An 18,938-nucleotide genomic window follows, 5' to 3' on the forward strand; every position below is an offset into this window, starting at 1 on the left:
AGGATGAAGGCCAGGACCGAACTCTGAACAGAAAGCCTATAACTGTATGCCTAAAAAGAAATACGTAGGTGCCAAGTCATCTGTTCCTACCCACTGAGGCCTTGTAGACCCTGTGACAACCTGAGAGCTCTGGACCAGCCTCCCCAGAGCCCTGAGTGCTCCTGGTGTGTCCCTGAAGCCAGGGACCAACCTCAGTAATGATACTAGTCCTAGCGATGGCTGACAGCGGGTTTCTCCCTGTGTGCCCAGCCCCACTCCAACTTGTCCTCATTTATTTTATCTCTTAGGGATCCTGTGAGGTACGTAGTCTTTTTTTTTAGGGCTGTACCCACAGCATATGGAGGTTCCCAGGCTAGAGGCTGAATATGGAAATTCCCAGCCTCCACCACAGCCACAGCCACACCAGATCCGAGCCTTGTCTATGACCTACACCACGGCTCACTGCAACACTGGATCCTTAACTCACTGAGTGAGGTGAAGGTTCAAACCTGTGTCCTTATGGAAACCAGTCGAGTTCATTACTGCTGAGCCACAACAGGGACTTGAAGTATTCTTTTTTTTTTTTTTGTCTTTTTGCCTTTTCTAGGGCCACTCCCGCGGCATATGGAGGTTCCCAGGCTAGGAGTTGAATCAGAGCTATAGCTGCCGGCCTACCCAGAGCCACAGCAACGCAGGATCCGAGCCACATATGCGACCTACAGCACAGCTCACGGCAACACCGGATCCTTAACCCACTGAGCAAGGCCAGGGATCGAACCCGCAACCTCATGGTTCCTAGTCAGATTCGTTAACTACTGCACCATGATGGAAACTCCTCGAAGTATTCTTAATATGCCCACTTCCCTGGTGAAGACATTGAGCTACAGCATTGAGTAACTTGCCTGAGGTCCCTCAGGAACTAGGTGGGTTTTGAATCCTGGCAGGTGGGCTCCAGAGTTCCTGCAAATCACCCCACTGACACATTAAGGTCTTTGTTCCCCATGTTCTGCAGAATTAGTGTCATACAACAGCATATGCAGAATCTATTTATTTATTTATTTACTTTTCAGGGCTGCATCTGTGGCATATGGAAGTTCTCAGACTAGGAGTTGAATTGGAGCTGCAGCTGCAGGCCTACATCACAGGATCTGAGCTGCATCTTTTTTTTTTTTTTTGTCTTTTTAGGGCTGCACCCTTGGCATACGGAGGTTCCCAGGCTAGGGGTCGAATCGGAGCCGCAGCCGCAGCCGCCAGCCTACTCCAGAGCCACAGCAACGCGGGATCCAAGTCGCATCTGCAACCTACACCACAGCTCACGGCAACGCCGGATCCTTAACCCACTGAGCGAGGCCAGGGATCGAACCCACAACCTCATGTTCCTAGTCAGATTCGTTAACCACTGAGTCACGACAGGAACTCCTGAGCTGCATCTTTGACCTACTCTGCAGCTTGTAGCAATGCCAGATCCTTAACCCACTGAGTGAGGCCAGGAATCGAACCCACATCCTCATGAACACTACGTCAGGTTCCTAACCTGCTGACCTGCAACGGGAACTCCTGCAGAATCTATCATCCTCTTTCGTTCAGAGATGCTCACAGGTGGACAGGAGCTGACATTGATTAAGTGCCAAAGATGTTTCAAGGATCAGTTAGGGGCTGTGATGCATGTTACTCACCATCGTGTTGCCTGTGGCCCCTGGGTTAGGGGTCTCCCTCCTTCACAGAGAACTGATGGGAGGCTTGTCCCAGGGTGAATGACCCCTCTCTCTTAAGAGAGGGGCCAAGGGCTTAACCCTAAAGACTGTCCCCTCCTGCTACAGGTCTTTAACCCGAGACACGCAAAGAATTAGCACAAAACGGAGGTGATGGGGAATGCTTTGCTGTTTCAATGTTACGTGGTTTAGTGTTAGCATAAAGTTTTCTTAAGACATCATGTCTCGGAGTTCCTGTTGTGGCTCAGTGGGTTAAGAACTTGACTCCTGACTAGTATCAGTGAGGATGTAGGTTCCATCCTTGGCCTCACTCAGTGGGTTAAGGATTTGGCATTGCCATGAGCTGCAGTATGGGTCCACGCCACAGCTCAGATCCCGCATTGCTTTGGATGTGGCATATGGGCCTCAGCTGTAGCTCCGCTTCAATCCCTGGCCCAGGAGCTTCCATATGCCACAGGTGTGCCCTGAAAAGAAGAAAAAAGATAACCATGTTGGAAATGTTGTAGCAGCGCTTTAGTGTGGGGTCCTAACTAGTGATTCGAGGTGGTAGTTTCTCGCTCTTTCGGTGTCTGCTTGTATCGTGACGACACATGGTGAGCAGAACATGTCGCCTGCAGCTGGGCCATCTTTGTCACCCACACCAGCCCTGAGAGTGCGTCTCTGTCTGCTTTGCAGGATAGCGCTCATCCTCATGGTCTTTGTCAACTACGAAGGGGGGAAGTACTGGTACTTCAAGCATGCCAGCTGGAATGGTAAGATGCTGCTTAGAGGGAGCCTTACTCACGTGGGGCCCCAAGCACAGTGGGTGGGAGAACCCCTGGGCACCCCCCAGAGCTCCAGAGAGCAGTCCCCACGGGAGGCCTCTGAGATCATTCAGTCAGCTTTCGGTTTTGTCCCTTCTGGGTGTCTGGCTCGGAGATGCTTCAGTATAACTGAGTCTTGGAAGGTCTCAGCTGTGGAGCCACAGGGCTCTACAGAAGGAACTAGGTTGTAAATGGCCCTCATCCTGTTATGGATTTGCCTTAGAAACGGTAGTTTCTTGCTCTTTCAGTGTCTGTTTGTAACATGAGGGCACCTGGTGAGCAGCATGTGTCACCTGCAGCCGAGCCGTCCTAGTCACCTGTACCAGCCCCAAGAGCACATCTCTGTTGCTTTATAGGGTAGCCACATGGGCGTCCTGCTCATGGTCCCCCTGGGGTGTTGTGGGCTGGGCTGTGAATATGGCTCGGTGGTCAGTTTAGGATGGATTTCTGTTTGTTTTGACTGTGCCCTTGGCAGGTGGGAATTCCTGGGCCAGGAATTGAACTTGAGCCACAGCAGTGACAACACCTAATCTTAACCACTGGGCCGCCGGGGAGCTCCCTAGGATGGATTTTGAATAGTGCTGCTTAAGATAGCACACTGCTGGGGCTCCCACTATGTCGCAGGAGGATCGCCAGTATCTTGGGAGCTCTAGGACACAGGTTTGATCCCCAGCCCGGCACAGTAGGTTAAGGATCCATGCAGCTGTGGCTTAGGTCACAATTGCGGCTCAGATCTGATCCCTGGCCTGGGAACTCCATATGCTATGGGGCAGCCCAAAAAGAAAAAAATGGGGAAAAAAAAGCACACTGTCTACACACTTCTGCCTGGTGTCCCAACTCTGGGCTCTCAGGAGTCCCTCCCCCTCAGTGGGAGCAGGAAGCCACCCAGGGGAGGAATCACCCATGTTCAGGTCCTTTGCTCACCGCCTGCCTGTGTTTCCGCAGGGCTGCCCGTGGCTGACCTCGTCTTCCCATGGTGAGTTGCAAATCCGCCACCTGCTCTTTGCGGCCTGTCTGTAGGGTTTTGTTTTCAGCTGATGCTGGACTTTCCCCACGGTAGCCCTGAGTTCCGGGCCACAGGCCTGTGCTGCCCATGGGTTATCAGTTCCTGCTGGAAGCCGTGCTCCAGAAGCACACTCCCGCTTGGCCTCGCGCTTATATAAGACATGTGCAAATAAAAGAGGAGTGACTTTGGTGGAAACATTTTGTTAGTGTGGAGGTGATAGACAAGATCCTGGCATCTTGTAGGAAATCAGGAATTCTCAATGTGTAGTTAAAAACCACTAATTTTGAAAAATTAGTGTAAGAATCGTCTCTCCTAAAGAAAAGGCAGTGTATTGGTATCAGGGAATTCTGAGAAATATGTGACAAGCTGTGACAGTAGTAAGTTACAATTTATTTTTATGTATTTATTTTTTGCTTTTTTTTTTTTTTAAGGGCCGTACCTGCAGCATATGGAAGTTCCCAGGCTAGTGGTCGAATCGGAGCTGCAGCAGCTAGGTCTGCTCCACAGCCACGGCAAGCCCAGATCTGAGCTAAGTCTGCAACCTACACCAAGCTCATGGCAATGCTGGATCCTTAACCCTCTGAGGGAGGCCAGAGATTGAACCCACGTCCTCATGGATATTAGTCCATTTCCATTGAGCCACAGTGGGAACTCCCCATAGCAGCCTGTCTTTGGTGACCAAATGGGAGGGTTGTTCCTGGGAAACTGCAGCTGAGTTGCAAAGGATTTCCTCCTAAGACAGGATATGAAGGCACACAGCAGCCCAATGTGTGATTCTTCCCCTGCTGCTACACCTGATGATATTTCTGTTTTTGTTTATTACTTATTTTTTTGGCTGGGCCATGACATGCAGAAGTTCCTGGGCCAGGTATTGGACCTGTGCCACAGCAGTGACAACACCAGATCCTCAACCCACTGAGCCACCAGGGAACTCCCTGATGTTGTTCCAGTGATTGATTACTTAAAAAAAAAAAAAATCACATGTTGCTTCTCTGTGCAGTGGGTTATAAAATACCAATAATGCGGAGACAGAAGCAACTGGAAGTGTCCACCTAGTAACAGCTGTTGTTGTTGTAGGTTTGTATTTATCATGGGAACTTCGATTTTTCTTGTCAATGACTTCCATCCTGCAGCGGGGGATGTTCCAAATTCAGATTGCTGGGGAAAATTGTGTGGAGGAGTTTCCTGTTAATCTGCATCGGAATTGTCATTGTGAACCCCAACTACTGCCTTGGTCCACGTAAGTATTTTTTTCCCTCTATCAGAATAGATTCAGGTTGAAATACATGTTATAATTTGAAAGAGATGTAGTTCCTGCATCTCAGGGACCTGCCAAAAGAACAGTTAACAGAAAAGTATATATAACGCATGTGTGACTGCGGGCATTTTTTGTTTGCTTGTCTTTTTAGTGCTGCACCTGGGGCATATTGGAAGTTCGGAGGCTAGAGGTCAAATCAGAGCTACAGCTGCTGGCCTTTGTCACAGCCACAGCAACGCCAGACCCAAGCCATATCTGTGACCTACACCACAGTTCACAGCAACACCGGATCCCTGACCCACTGAGCGAAGCCAGGGATCAAACCTGTGTCTTCATGGATACTAGTCAGATTGGTTTCCACTGAGCCACAAAGGGAACTCCCCGACTTCGGGTATTACTGTCTTGGAATTTTAGACCCAGGAGGTGCGTCTGAGTCCCTCACACCCTTCATTTGTACAAAGGGAGACTGCGTGACAGGGGGCGAGTGAGGGGCTCCCGCCGAGTGTAGTGGTGGCAGGCAGGGTAGGGACCAGACTAGGCTGCTGGAGCTCAGACCCTCCCTCCCACACTGGGGTTTTGTTATTTTGTTCACAAGCCCACCTGCTCATCACCTGGACTGCCCCGGCCGCCAGGAAGGAGTGACATCTCTGTCATTGTCCGAGCGTGTGGGAGGCACAGGGAGCTGCGGGGAGGATGTGAGCCCTGTGCTTGGGACCAGTGTCAGGATCCAGGAAGACGCTAGTCACTGTCCTCAAGGGACTGACAGTGTCATTAGCAAGAGAGGACAAAGTTACCCAGCTGGTGGCCAGATGAACCTGTCACACAGAAGGCACCAGACTTTAGAGAAGAAGAGGGGGTGAGGTTATAAGGGGAGGGGGCACAGAAAAGCTGACTTGATGGCTCTTCAGAGAGTAGGCTGGTGCTCCCAGCAAGACCCATGTGGAGGTCCTCATAGGGTGACTCGCAGGGCTGTAGGTACCTGACTTGTGCTGGGTCTGTGGGTTGCTGCTGGATGGCGGGAGTTGAATGCACACTGCTGATGGCAAAGGCCAGGGGGGTGACGTAAGGGCTGGGGGCATCCCCATTTTATCCCCAAACCAAGCAGGATCCTTGCTCTCAGCCCAGCCTCCCGCTGGCCCACTCCTGGGTGTTCGAGCTCCTGACCACGTGGCTTCCACCTTCAGGAGCTGAAAAAGACATAGGGCACGTGAGGTGTTCTCTTCCCTTAGGGGGAAGTGGGGGGAAGCGAGGAGGCTGGCTCACACCCCCTTCTGGTATCCCCTGCAGTGTCCTGGGAGAAGGCACGCATCCCCGGCGTGCTCCAGCGGCTGGGGGTGACCTACTTTGTGGTCGCGGTGTTGGAGCTGTTCTTTGCCAAGCCTGTGCCTGAGAGCTGCGCCTCGGTGAGAAACCCTGCTTTCAACAAGGGGGAAGTGTCTCTGTAGAGCTGTTAGAACTTCAGTTCTGACTGCAGGATGAGAGTACCAGACTCTGTTAGTTAAAAGCATTCTTTTTTCTCTTCAGTTAGTTTTTCTTTCTTTCTTTTTTTTTAGGGCCCCACCCACAGCACATGGAAGTTCCCAGGCTAGGGGTTGAATTGGAACTGCAACTGCCAGCCTAGGCCACAGGAACAGCAATGCCAGATCCGAGCTGCGTCCGAGACTCAGGCAATAGCGGATCCTTAATAACCCACTGAGCAAGGCCAGGGATTGAACCCACATCTTCATGGATACCAGTCTGGTTTGTTATTGCTGAGCTACAGTGGGAACTCCAGTTTTGTTTTTTTTTCCTGGCCGCATCCATGGTGTATGGAAGTTCCCAGGCCAGGGATTGAATCCAAGCTGCTGCAGTCAGGTTCTTCGCCCTCTGTACCACAGTGGGAACTCCTTCAATTAGTTATTTTTACTTAATACTTAATATAAAAAGATTATATCAGGTTTTTTTGGCCATGCCTGTGGCATGCAGAAGTTACTAGGCCAGGGACTGGACCCATGCCACAGTAGTGACACTGCCAGATCCTTAACTGCTAGGCCACCAGGGAACTCCTATGTCCATCTTTTTTTTATTGTGGTAGAAAGCACATAACATGAGAGCTACCCTCCTAATAAATGTTTGTTTCTTTTAATCAAATGCATTTTGATGACATTAAATAACATCACGTCTGGTTTGCTGGTTCAGCCTCTTGGGGGCATTTCTGCCCATTTTTACATTTCTTTGTGGTACAAGATACACAAACTCTGGGAATGTTTCTGTGTCTATAAAGTGCTGCCAAGGTTTAACTTGGAGGGAAGGAGCTGAGGTAGGGATAGAAGGAAGGAAATAATAAAGATCAGAGGAAAAATAAATGAAACAGAGACCAGAAAATCAATAGGAAAGATCAGTGAAACTAAGATTTTTTTTTTAAAGAAAAGCCAAAAAAAAAAAAAGGGTTGTTGAGATATAATTCACATACCATAAAACTCACACATTTGAGGTGTAAAGTTGAGTGGAATTCAGTATATTCAGAGTCAGTCATCGCTACTGTCTGATTCTAGAACATTTTCATTGCTCTCCAAAATACCCTGTCCTCACTACCAGTTGCTTCCCAGCGCCCAGGTCTCCCACCCCTGGGGAACCCCTGATCTACTTTCTGTCTCCAGGGCTTCCTGTTCTGGACCTTTCATACACATAGAATTGTAGGTAGCTTTTTGATTCTGGTTTTTTTTCCTTTAACATGATATTTTTCAAGGTTTATCCATGTTATGCCATCAGTGCCTGATTTCTTTTTATTCCTGAATAATACTCCATTTTATGAATATACCACATTTTGTATCCATTCATCAGTTGATGGATATCTGACTTGTCTCCACTTTTTGGCTGTTGTGAGTAATGATTCCCTGTCCATTCATGTACAAGATTTTGTATGAACATCTCTTTTCAAATATCTTGGATATAGGAGTAGAATTGTGATTTTTTGTTTTTTAGCCACACCCTCAGCAGTGGAAGTTTCTGGGCTAGGGATTGAACCTGTGCCGCAGCAGTGACAATGCCAGATCCTTGGCCCACGGAGCCACCAGGGAACTCCTGTCCACTGATTTCTTACCTGACATTTCACTGTGATGTTTCATAGAGCTGGAAACCTCTAGACCACATACTACATGTGAAACAAACATGCAGCTAGTTTGTGTTACTGCCATAAGGGCCGAGAGAAGCATGCCTGGCAATTTCCCAGTATGCGTGCTGTGTGTTAGTTCACACCCGTTCCACCTGCCTTTAGTTCACATGTGTTTTATCCTCCTGCCCCCCATCCCCACCCTGTGGCCCTGGTCAGGAGAGAAGCTGCTTTTCTCTGCTGGACGTCACATCCAGTTGGCCCCAGTGGCTCTTTGTGCTGGTGCTGGAAGGTGTTTGGCTGGCCTTGACGTTCTTCTTACCTGTTCCCGGCTGCCCAACGTGAGTGAGCCCGTGGGGATGCCCTTTCTGCATGTCATTTTCTGCCGAGTCAGAGCCCCTGGGTTGTGGCGGTCAGGGCTCCCACGTCCAGAGTTCCCTTCTTCTCTGCTCCTGAGATGTACCTCATGTGGGAGGGGAGGCTGGTGCCTGTGGGAGGACTGTCTCTGTGAGGTTTTGGGAGTCGGTGTGGAGGAAGCTGGGTCTCTCCTGGGCCTTTCCGTGTGGGCTGCTGTCCAGTCAGGGGCGCCCAGAGATCGTCGGGTTGCCAGGTATGCAAGAGTCTCTGGTGGCCTGTGCAGATCGCCAGCATGTTCCCTCCTCCCTTCTGAAGTCTGGTTGGTGAAGTTCATGTTCTCGATCCCCCAGGGGTTATCTGGGCCCCGGCGGCATTGGCGACCTGGGCAAGTATCCAAATTGTACCGGAGGAGCTGCTGGCTACATTGACCGCCTGCTTCTGGGGGACGATCACCTTTACCAACACCCTTCCCCAGCGGTGAGTGAGCCCACCTCGTCCTCGGAGCTGGGTGCTTAGGGGTTCTGGAGAGAAAGGGCCAATCTTGGAGCTGGTCCATGAAATAGAACGGGATGGGAACCAATCTTTTCTGCAGAGTTGGCTGACTTTATTTATTCATTTATTTATTTTGCCATGGTTGTGGCACGAGGAAGTTCCCGGGCCAGGGACTGAACCCGAGTCACAGCAGTGACAATGTTAAGTCCTTAACTGCTAGGCCACCAGGGAACTCCAAAGCTGACTGACTCTAGAGATGTCAGTTTAATGCAGGTTGTGGGCAGAATGGAAACCATTCTTTGGCTTTTAAAGTGAGAATGTGTGGCATCCAGCATGGAGCCTAGTGCCTCCCTGGACATCTCAGGTCCTGGGGCAGACCTTCCCTGTGGGAGGTTTGCCAGGTGGTGCTTTGGGGTTGGCACCTGGCAATGAAGGCCCTGCTTGGTCTCCTGGGGGATGGAGTGGCCCCTCAGAATTGCTGTCAGTGGGGCGAGGGGTCCAGCCCTTGACATCCTGGGTTGGATGTGAGCTGTCCCAGCAAGGTGGTATCTCCTGCAGAGGCAGCTGTCTTCAGCAGGGACAAAGCCAGAGGTGGCTGAGAGCTTCAGGCCATTAGTCCCCTCTGGTGGCTGTGGCTGCCATAGTCCTTAAAGGGTTGGGTGGAGGGAGGGGGTAGCAGTGTGGTGCCATAATGCCCCCTGTCCCCTGGCATTCACTATAATGTGTAGTTCCAGATTTCTACAGTTTCTACAGTAACACTTTTCTTTAATAATAAAATAATATGGATTTTTTTTTTCCTCTTTTTAGGGCCGCTCCTGCTGCATATGGAAGTTCCCAGGCTAGGGGTTGAATTGGAGCTGCAGCTGCCGGCCTACGCCTCAGCCACAGCAACACAGGGTCCAAGCTGCGTCTGCAACCTACACTACAGTTCACAGCAACGCTGGATCCTTAACCCACTGAGTGAGGCCAGGAATTGAACCCATGTCCTCATGGATACTCGTCAGGTTCATTATTGCAGAGCCATGATGGGAATTCCAATATGAATGTATTTTTGAATGTTATTTGCTTAAAAGAAGAAAGGAAGCTGTTGATGTTACAGTGGGGTTGACCACAAAGACTAAACCTCAAAATTAGACATGTTCTATCCTGGTTAGAGAGGCATCATTTGGGGGGTGCGGGGCCCAGCACTATCTCCTGAGCCCCCGGAAGCTGAGGTGGCTGTGCTGGGCCAGGCTCACATCTCTGTTCCCTTCCTGAGTGTCACATGCCATACACGTTCTTAGGCTGGAATCATTGTTTAAAAAAAAAAAAAAAAAAAGCATTCTGCCTGTAATTCCCACAAGTGGGACAATGAATTTCTGCATCAAAAACAAACCTGTGGAGTCTGGGGGCACCTGTGTTTGTATTTTGCCTCCAAGTTGCTTGTGTGCTGCTGCAGACAGGGCTGCCTTCTTGTTCTTGTTCAGGTGCTTTATCACACCAAGGTGGCCTACGACCCTGAAGGCATCCTGGGGACCATCAACTCCATCTTGATGGCATATTTAGGAGTTCAGGTATTTGTTTCCTTCAGATGCACTTTTCTGACAGTTAGGGATGACTGATTTATCACTAAAGCAAAACCATTTGATTAAAATAAGTAATTGGAAGCATATCTTCTGTGTATTTCAGGCCTGATAAATTGTGTTTATAATTTGCTGCATCCCATAGATCTTGTATGGTTGTGTTTGTGTTTTTAATTTTTTTTTATACTCAATGAATTTATTACATTTATAGTTGTACAATGATCTTCACAATCCAATTTTATAGGATTTCCAACCTACAACCCCAGCGCATCCCTCCACCTTCCCAAACCATAAGTTTGAAGACCATAAGTTTTTTTGTTTTGTTTTTTTTAACTTTTATTACCAGTTTATTAGGTGTCAGCCCTTTTTCTAGGTATTCTGGATTGGAGGCTGTAAGTTTTTAAAAGTTTGTAAGTCAGTATCTGCAAAGAAGTTAATTCTGTCCTTTTTTCAGATTCCACATGGACGGTGAAAGCATTTGATGTTGGTGTCTCATTGTCTGACTGGCTTCACTTAGCATGATAATGTCTAGGTCCATCCATGTTGCTGCAAATGCCATTATTTCGTTCCTTTTAATGGCTGAGTAGTATGGTTGTGTTTTAATTGCCATTTGCCTCAAGGTATTTTTAATTTCTTCTTTAATTTCATCAGTGCCCTGTTGTTGTTGTTGTTGTTGTTTGTAGCATGCTCTTTAGTCTCCTAATTTTTCATGTATATTCCTGTGGTTGATTTCTAGTTTCATGCTGTTGTGGTCAGAAAAGATGCTTGAAATAATTTTTATACTCTTAAATTTGTTGAGGCTTGTTTTGTGCCCTAGCAAGTGGTTAATCCTAGAGACTGTTCCATGTGCACTTGAAAAGAAGGTGTATTTTGCTTTTTTTGGATATAACATCCTAACAATATCAAGTCTAATTGTTTCATGGTGTATCCTTTAGGATCTCTGTTGCCTTATTGATTTCCTGTCTAAAAGATCTGTTCATTGATGTGAGTGGGAATGTTAAAGCCTCCTACTATTATTGTATTTCTATCAATGTCTCCCTTTATGTCTGTTAGTATTTGTTTTATGTATTTGGATGCATATATATTGACAAGTATAACATCCTCTCCATGTAATGATCCTTTTATCATTATATAGTGTCCTTCTTTATCTTTCTTTACAGCCTTTATTTTAAAGTCTACTGTGTCTCATCTGAGTATTGCAACCCTTGCTTTCTTGTCATTTCCATTTGTGTGAAATATCTTTTCCCATCCCCTCATTTTCAATCTGTGTGTCCTTTGCCCTAAGGTGGGTTTCTTGTAGGTAGCATAGTGTAGGCTCTTGGTTTTTTGTTTTTTAATCCAGTCTGCTACTCTCTGTCTTTTGATTGTGTCATTTAGTCCATTGATATTTAAGATAATTATTGATAGATGTATATTGCCATTTTAAACTTTGTTTTCCTATTAATTTTATATTTCTTCTTTGTCCCTTTTTCCTTTTGCAGCTTGATGATTTTCTTTTGTATTATGCTTATGTTCTCTTCCTTTTGTTTTTTGTGAATCTATTGTATATTTTTTGGGTTGTGGTTATCTGTTTTTCAAGCATGTTAACCCCTTTTTATATCTACTTGCCTTAGTCATATAGGCTCAAACCCATTCTAGGAAAAAAAAAAGTTTTCTTTCCTTCCTCCCCTACATTAATGATTTGGATGTCCTCTTTTACATCTTCATGTATATCTTTTTGCTATTCATCATGGTTATCATCACTTTCACAGAAATTTTTAAAAAAAAATCTTTGTAGGAGTTTCCATCGTGGTGCAGTGGAAACAAATCCGACTAGGAACCATGAGGTTGCAGGTTTGATCCCTGGCGTTACTCAGTGGGTTAAGGATCCGGCATTGCCATGAACTGTGGTGTAGGTCACAGACTCAGTTCGGATCTGGTGTTTCTGTGGCTGTGGCAAAGGCTAGCAGCTGTAGCTCTGATTTGACCCCTAGCCTGGGAACCTCCATATGCCACGGGTGCAGCCCTAAAAAGCAACAACAACAGCAAATCTTTGTACTGGCTTATGTAAGTGATGGATTTTCCAATTGTGATTTTCTCTTTCCTATAGATTCTTACTTCTTTTCCACGTAGAGAAGACCTTTCAATATTTCCTGTAGGACAGGTTTAATATTGCAGTATTCTTTCAGTTTTTGCTTGTATGAGAAATTCTTTATCTCCCCTTCTACTCTAAATGATAATCTCGACGGGTAGAATATCCTAGGTTGCAGATTTTCCCCTTTCAGAACTTTGATTGTATCCTTCCATTTACTCCCTTCTGGCCTGTGACATTTCTGTAGAGAAATAAGTTGATAGCCTTATGGGGATGCCCTTGTAACTAACCCTTTGTGTTTCTCTTGACGCCTTTAGAATCCTCTCTTTAACTTTTGCCATTTTCATTATAGTATGTCTTGGTGTGGGTCTTTTTGGGTTCATCTTGTTGGGGATCCTCTGTGGCTCCTGTATCTGGATGTTTTCTTCTTTAGATTTGGAAGTTTTCAGCCATAATTTCTTTTTTGGCCACTCCACGGCATATGGAGTTCCTGGGCTAGGGGTCAGATTCAAGCTGTGGTTGTGACCCCTCCAACAGCTGTGGCAATGCCAGATCCTTAACCCACTGTGCTAGGCCAGGGATCAAACCTGAGTCCCAGTGCTCCTCAGATGTCGCCGACCCTGTTGCACTATAGTGGGATCTCCAGCCATGATTTATTTCTTTTTTTTTTTCCAGCCATGATTTCTTCAAATACATTTTCTTTTTTTTTGGTCTTTTTGTTGTTGTTGTTGTTGTTGTTGTTGTTGCTATTTCTTGGGCCGCTCCCGTGGCATATGGAGGTTCCTAGGCTAGGGGTTGAATCGGAGCTGTAGCCACCGGCCTACGCCAGAGCCACAGCAATGCGGGATCCGAGCCGCATCTGCAACCTATACCACAGCTCACGGCAACGCCGGATCATCAACCCACTGAGCAAGGGCAGGGACTGAACCCGCAACCTCATGGTTCCTAGTCAGATTCGTTAACCACTGCGCCACGACGGGAACTCCTCAAATACATTTTCAATCCCCCTTTCTCCTTCTTCTCCTTCTGAGATGCCTATTATGCATAGGTTGGCATATTTTATATTATCCCATAGGTTTTTTATATTACTTTGACTTTTTCTTTTTCATTTGGCTTTCTGTCTACCATTCTGATTCAATGATTTCTATTATTCTATCTTCCAGATCACTTATCTGTTCTTCTGCATTATTCATTCTGCTATTCATCATCTTTAGCTCAGCTTTCATTTCAGCAAATGAATTTTGTAATTTATCTTGGCTCCTCATGATTTCTAGCTCCTTTTTTTTTTTTTAACGGTAATCTGCATTTTTATCAATAGTCCTAATTCCTTCAGTATTTTTATCTCCTGTTTGGACTCAGTGTCTATCACACTGAAAGGTCTATTTCATTGTTTTTTCAGGGGAATTTTTTGATCCTTTAATTGGGAGTGGTTCCTATGTGTCTTCATTTAATTTATATTTTTCTTACTGTATGAGTTTAGGGGAAGCAGTTATTTATGCTGGTCCTGGAGGGCTATTTTTATGGGGAGTGTCCCTGTGTAGGTTTAATATTTTTGTTGCAAGAGCTGTTTTTTTTTTAAATTTTTTAATTTTTTTGTCTTTTTGCCTTTTCTAGGGCCACTCCTGTGGCATATGGAGGTTCCCAGGCTAGGGGTCTAATCAGAGCTATAGCTGCCAGCCTATGCCAGAGCCACAGCAACGCAGGATCTGAGCCAGTGTCTGCAACCTACACCACAGCTCTGGCAATGCTGACTCCTTAGCCCACTGAGCAAGGCCAGGGATCGAACCTGAAACCTCATGGTTCCTAGTCGGATTCATTAACCACTGAGCCACGACAGGAACTCTGCAAGAGCTGTTTTTAGTGTGGATGCCTGCCACTCCTTTCTTCAGTTTATGCTGGCCATTATCACCTTGGTAGGAGGTGTGACTGGTGTGGTGACCAGAGCCTGCAGTGGATATGGGCAGGACCTCCTCTTTGCTCTGTGGTTTTTCACTGCCCTGTCAGGGACCAGATTTGTTCCCTAGTTTTAGGGTAGAAGCCCCCAGTTCCATTTCTGAGCTACATTTATGAGCTGGAGCATGAGGTAGGTGGGATTGGAGCACTCCCACTGGGAGAGGAGCCCCTGAGTATTCCTCTGCCCGAGCTGTTCACCTGTGAGTGTGCTCTGTTGTGCCATCTGTCTCCCACTATGCAGGCACACAAAGTACACTGTTGTTGGCACCACCCTTGGACCCACCCAACCATGGGAATGCCAGCAATCAGCCGTGGTGTCCCTTGCATTGTTTTCACAAGGCCACCAGCACAGATCTCCTGAAGTCAGGTCCCAGGGCTGCAGTTGTTGCACATCTGGACCTGCTATGGGAGTGATAGAGGCAGTTCAGACCCTGGCCCAGCCCAGCCCCCATGTGCATGTTGTGGGGGCTGGGCTGGGCCAGGGTCTGAGCTGCCTCTATGGCTCCCATAGCGGGTCCAGATGTGTCCCACAAAAGCCCATAGCTGCTAAGTCTAGGCCCATCCCATCCGTGGGAGCACCCACTGTCCACTCAGAGTCTGCAGCTTGCACAGCCTCAGGGAGAGATTTCAGCCCTGCTTCCTAAGCTGTGTGGCCTCTGAGGCTCAGCTCTGGTTTTAGACGTGCCTCTGCATGCGAGCAACCCAGTGGCATCTGCCTCCAGAGCTGCGGAGGCAGAGGTTGGTCCAGGGAGAAAGAAGCTGTTATGGAAGCCCCCGCCCCCCGCTTCAAGCGCCACTTAACATTGGCACTTTGCCTCTATGACAAGTCTGGGCTTCTTCTGTAAACACTCCCAGTTACGACTGTACCACACTCCAGCCCTTCAGACTGTCTCTGTGCAGCCAACGCCAGTCCTCTCCCCCGTCTGTCCTCTACACCCCAAGTTCCAGCCTCCCTCTCCCCCCTACCTCTGTACTAGCAGATGCTTCTATCAGGCTGGGGTGTGCAGGGCGGTGGCACAGGCCTTCCATGCTGGTCTCTGTCTCACCCGCCACAACTCAGCTGTTGAGCTCTTCTCTGAGCCTCTGAAGCTCCCTTTCAGTCCCGGCTGATCCCCCCAGCAGTGAGGGGGCTTCCCAGGGTACAGGAACCTCTCCTCTCCTTTAGCTCCCTCTCAGGGGTGCAGGTCCCGTCCTGTTTCCTCTTTTGTTTTCCTTCCGTCCTACCGCATTCCGTGGAGGTCTTTCCTGTCCTTTCAGGTGTTTGAAGTCTTCTGCTAGTGCTCAGGAGGTGTTCTGTATTCTGGGAGAACTGTTCCACCAGTAGATGTATTTTTGGATGCATTTGTGGGAGGAGGCGGGTCCCACATCCTACTCCACCACCTTGATTGGAGCCCCGATAAATTATTATTGACACTTTCTTCAGCGTTTTCAGAAGTTAATTCCTACTTTGGAGGGATTTTTATGCCAAGCCCAGATTTTTCTGTTTTTAAAAATGTTTCCCGGCCTCCAGGTCCACCCTGCCCCTGTCCCCCTTCTGTGTCCCTGCCAGACGGGACTATCCAGCAGGCCAGCCTGAGCTGGTCCCTTGTTACGTGGGGAGAAAAAGTGACTTTCCTTGGCTCCCCTCCCCTAGGGGAGAAAGCTTGTGCCTTAAAGTAAGACCTGCAGGCCCACCTCTCCCCACCTCAGCCCTTCTGAACTACCCAGGGAGGCTGTGTTTCCCCCTATATGACATGCTTCCGTGCTCGCTGTTCCACCCTGCCCAAGTGCTGGTCCTGCTTCGTGCCCATATCCTCAGTGGGTCAGCACCTCCTCTGCATGCCTCCCCCACCTCCCTCCCGAGGGGTCCCTATGCCTCTCGGCCTGCACTTAGCCACAGGCAGGGGCCTCGTTCACTCTCCTTGTGACCCCACTACCTGCAGCTGAGTCTGTCTGTTGAGTGGTTAGGATGGTGGATGAATCTGAAGTAAGAAGACCCCGTAAGTGGGTCTCTTGGTCACACTGTGTTCTCTTCTGCAGGCAGGGAAAATACTCTTGTATTACAAGGATCGGACCAAAGGCATCCTGATCAGATTCGCCGCCTGGAGGTGTTTTCTGGTGAGTGACCCATGTTCTTCACTGAAATTCCTTCTTTTCACACACATTTATTTCACACTGGGCAGCAGTGGGATAGAGCTGTCACGTCATGATTGTTACATCCTTCCTCTGAGTATCAGAGAGGAAAAAACTCTACAGCCCAATTCTCAGGAAAAATGTTTTATAAATAAATCCATGCATGCACGAAGAAATGGAGCTGGGGTGTGGGTTTCTGGGACCTTTTCCAGAAGGACCAGGCCAATGATAACAGGTTCACAGGTAGTAAAAGATAAAGCTCTTCCTTCAACCCTCGACCTTGCAGGTAGGTTTCCTCCCAGGATTCATTCTCATTGATCTGTTCATTTACCTTCAGCTCAGAGCAATGCTGGAGAGGTATTTTTTGGAGAATAGTTTTAGTTATACAACATTTATTTATTTATTTTTTATTTATTTTTCTTTTTAGCTGCACTTGTGGCATATGGAGGTTCCCAGGCTAGGGGTCAAATCAGAGCTGTAGCCGGCCTACACCAGAGCCACAGCAAGTCAGGATCCAAGCCGCGTCTGCAACCTACACCACGGCTCATGGCAACACTGGATCCTTAACCCACTGAGCAAGGCCAGGGATCGAACCCGCAACCTCATGGATACTATGTTGGATTCTTAACCTGCTGAGCCACACAGGGAACTCAGTTGTACAACTTTAAAATGTTTTTCCAATTAAAAGAAAATGGCAAGCACGATTTTCAGTCCTCCCCAAGCAACTTAGTGGCTCATATTTTTCAGTTGTGAACCACAGTGGTTTCTTTTAAAAAATTTTTTTATTGTCATTGATTTACAATGTCCTATCAATTTGTGCTGTACAGCAAAGTGACCTGCAATTGTTTCCTGAGATGATGTAAGAAACTTTAACACCTCTCTCCCCTCACAGGGGCTTATTTCTGTTGCTTTGACGAAAGCATCTGAAAATGAAGGCTTTATTCCAGTGAACAAAAATCTCTGGTAGGTACAGCAGACGTGTCATGTGCACATCCAATTGGGCTGACGTCAGAAGTGCTCTCCGGAGCCCTGAGACGCCCGCTGTCCCCCAGGTCCACCTCCTACGTCACCACGCTGAGCTCCTTTGCCTTCTTGATCCTGCTGGTCCTGTACCCCATTGTGGATGTGAAGGGACTGTGGACAGGAACCCCGTTCTTCTACCCGGGTGAGCCCCCTGCCCCAGGCCATGCGGAGGAGGGGACCTGCAAGCAGCTGGGGCTGGGTGTGTCCGAGGGGGGCCCAAGCAGGGTGTCCCTGGTGTGTTCCCGGGCAGCACCCCCTCGTTTTACCATTTAGGTTGTGGGGTTGTAAACAATGCTCCGATGGCTTCTTCAGTCACGTCATCCAGTTCCGAAGGCTTCAGAAATGGGGCCACACTTTCTGATGGAAATGTCTGCTTTACACCTGATGCGTGAGAGATGCCCCCAGGGATGCGAGGGTTTCGCCTGAGACGAGTGCAGCAGATAATTTCAAGACTCGCCTGAGCCTCCGAGTCCAATAATAGTTTCTTTGGTCTATAAATTAATAATCTGGCATTCCTTTCAGATTAAATATTCCACAATTACATCTCCAATGTGAATAGTTTCTATTTTTTTTTTTTTTTTTTTTTTTTTTTTTAGGGCCACATCCACGGCATATGGAAGTTCCCAGGCTAGGGGTCTCATCGGAGCTTCTGCTGCCAGCGTACGCTACAGCCACAGCGACTTGGGATCCAGGCCGCATCTGTGACTTACACCACGGCATGTGGCAATGCCAGATCCTTAACTCACTGAGTGAGGCCAGGGATAGAACCCGCATCCTCATGGATACTAATCGGATTCGTTTCTGCTGCACCACAGTGGGAACGCCTCTGATACTTTTCTTGATATAGTTTGCACTTCAGTAGCTAAGATACACACCACTTACTTTTGGAGGTAGCCCGTAACAGAAGTGGGCGCCTTTTCTTTTTTCACTGAAGTCAGATTTCCCGAGTGAGACTGATGACCGCTGTGTCTCCCCAGGCATGAACTCAATCCTGGTGTACGTGGGCCACGAGGTGTTTGCCAACTACTTCCCCTTCCAGTGGAGGCTGGGGGACAGCCAGTCCCACAGGGAGCATCTGGTGCAGAACGTAGTCGCCACTGCACTCTGGGTGTTCATCGCCTACGTCCTCTACAAGAAGAACGTCTTTTGGAAAATCTGAGGCCCCAGCTGAGATGAGATGTGTGACTGGCAGACGACAGGGCCTGGGAGTCATTCGTTAAAACAGCGGCTGGGCTGTGAATTTCCAGATTATCAACAAGGAGGCTGACGTGGCTCCTGCGAATCTGCCTGTGGACGTGGGACTTAAGTACCTGAAACGTAATTGTCTTGTCTTCTCCGTCTTCTATGGAAATGGATGCATTTGGAACGTCTCATTTAATTTTTCAAAAGGGAATTCACCAGGCCATTTTGCTTATGTGATGGGCAACACAATCCACAGTCTGCTGCTCACTGATGTTCTTTGCCTGCACCTGCCTCTCCTCGCATATCCACACCGACCAAGGTGCCACCTTCGCCGCCG

At 48.0% G+C, this 18,938-nt stretch overlaps 1 protein-coding gene across 1 annotated transcript in view; it reads left to right on the forward strand.

Moving 5' to 3' along the window:
* The window catches only part of LOC125121901 (heparan-alpha-glucosaminide N-acetyltransferase-like), a 34,356-nt gene extending 15,736 nt beyond the window's left edge, over window positions 1–18,620 (forward strand). The window contains 13 exon segments of the mRNA XM_047770209.1: window positions 2,367–2,443; window positions 3,440–3,470; window positions 4,578–4,605; window positions 4,607–4,636; window positions 4,638–4,740; window positions 6,046–6,161; window positions 8,069–8,190; window positions 8,557–8,683; window positions 10,165–10,251; window positions 16,304–16,381; window positions 17,289–17,359; window positions 17,449–17,561; window positions 18,397–18,620. Of these exon segments, the coding sequence (XP_047626165.1) occupies window positions 2,367–2,443; window positions 3,440–3,470; window positions 4,578–4,605; window positions 4,607–4,636; window positions 4,638–4,740; window positions 6,046–6,161; window positions 8,069–8,190; window positions 8,557–8,683; window positions 10,165–10,251; window positions 16,304–16,381; window positions 17,289–17,359; window positions 17,449–17,561; window positions 18,397–18,578 (1,165 nt within the window). The 3' untranslated portion in view covers window positions 18,579–18,620.
* The last annotated feature ends 318 nt before the right edge of the window (window positions 18,621–18,938 follow it).

Source organism: Phacochoerus africanus, chromosome 3 (assembly GCF_016906955.1).
Source record: "Phacochoerus africanus isolate WHEZ1 chromosome 3, ROS_Pafr_v1, whole genome shotgun sequence".
Lineage (NCBI taxonomy): Eukaryota > Metazoa > Chordata > Mammalia > Artiodactyla > Suidae > Phacochoerus > Phacochoerus africanus.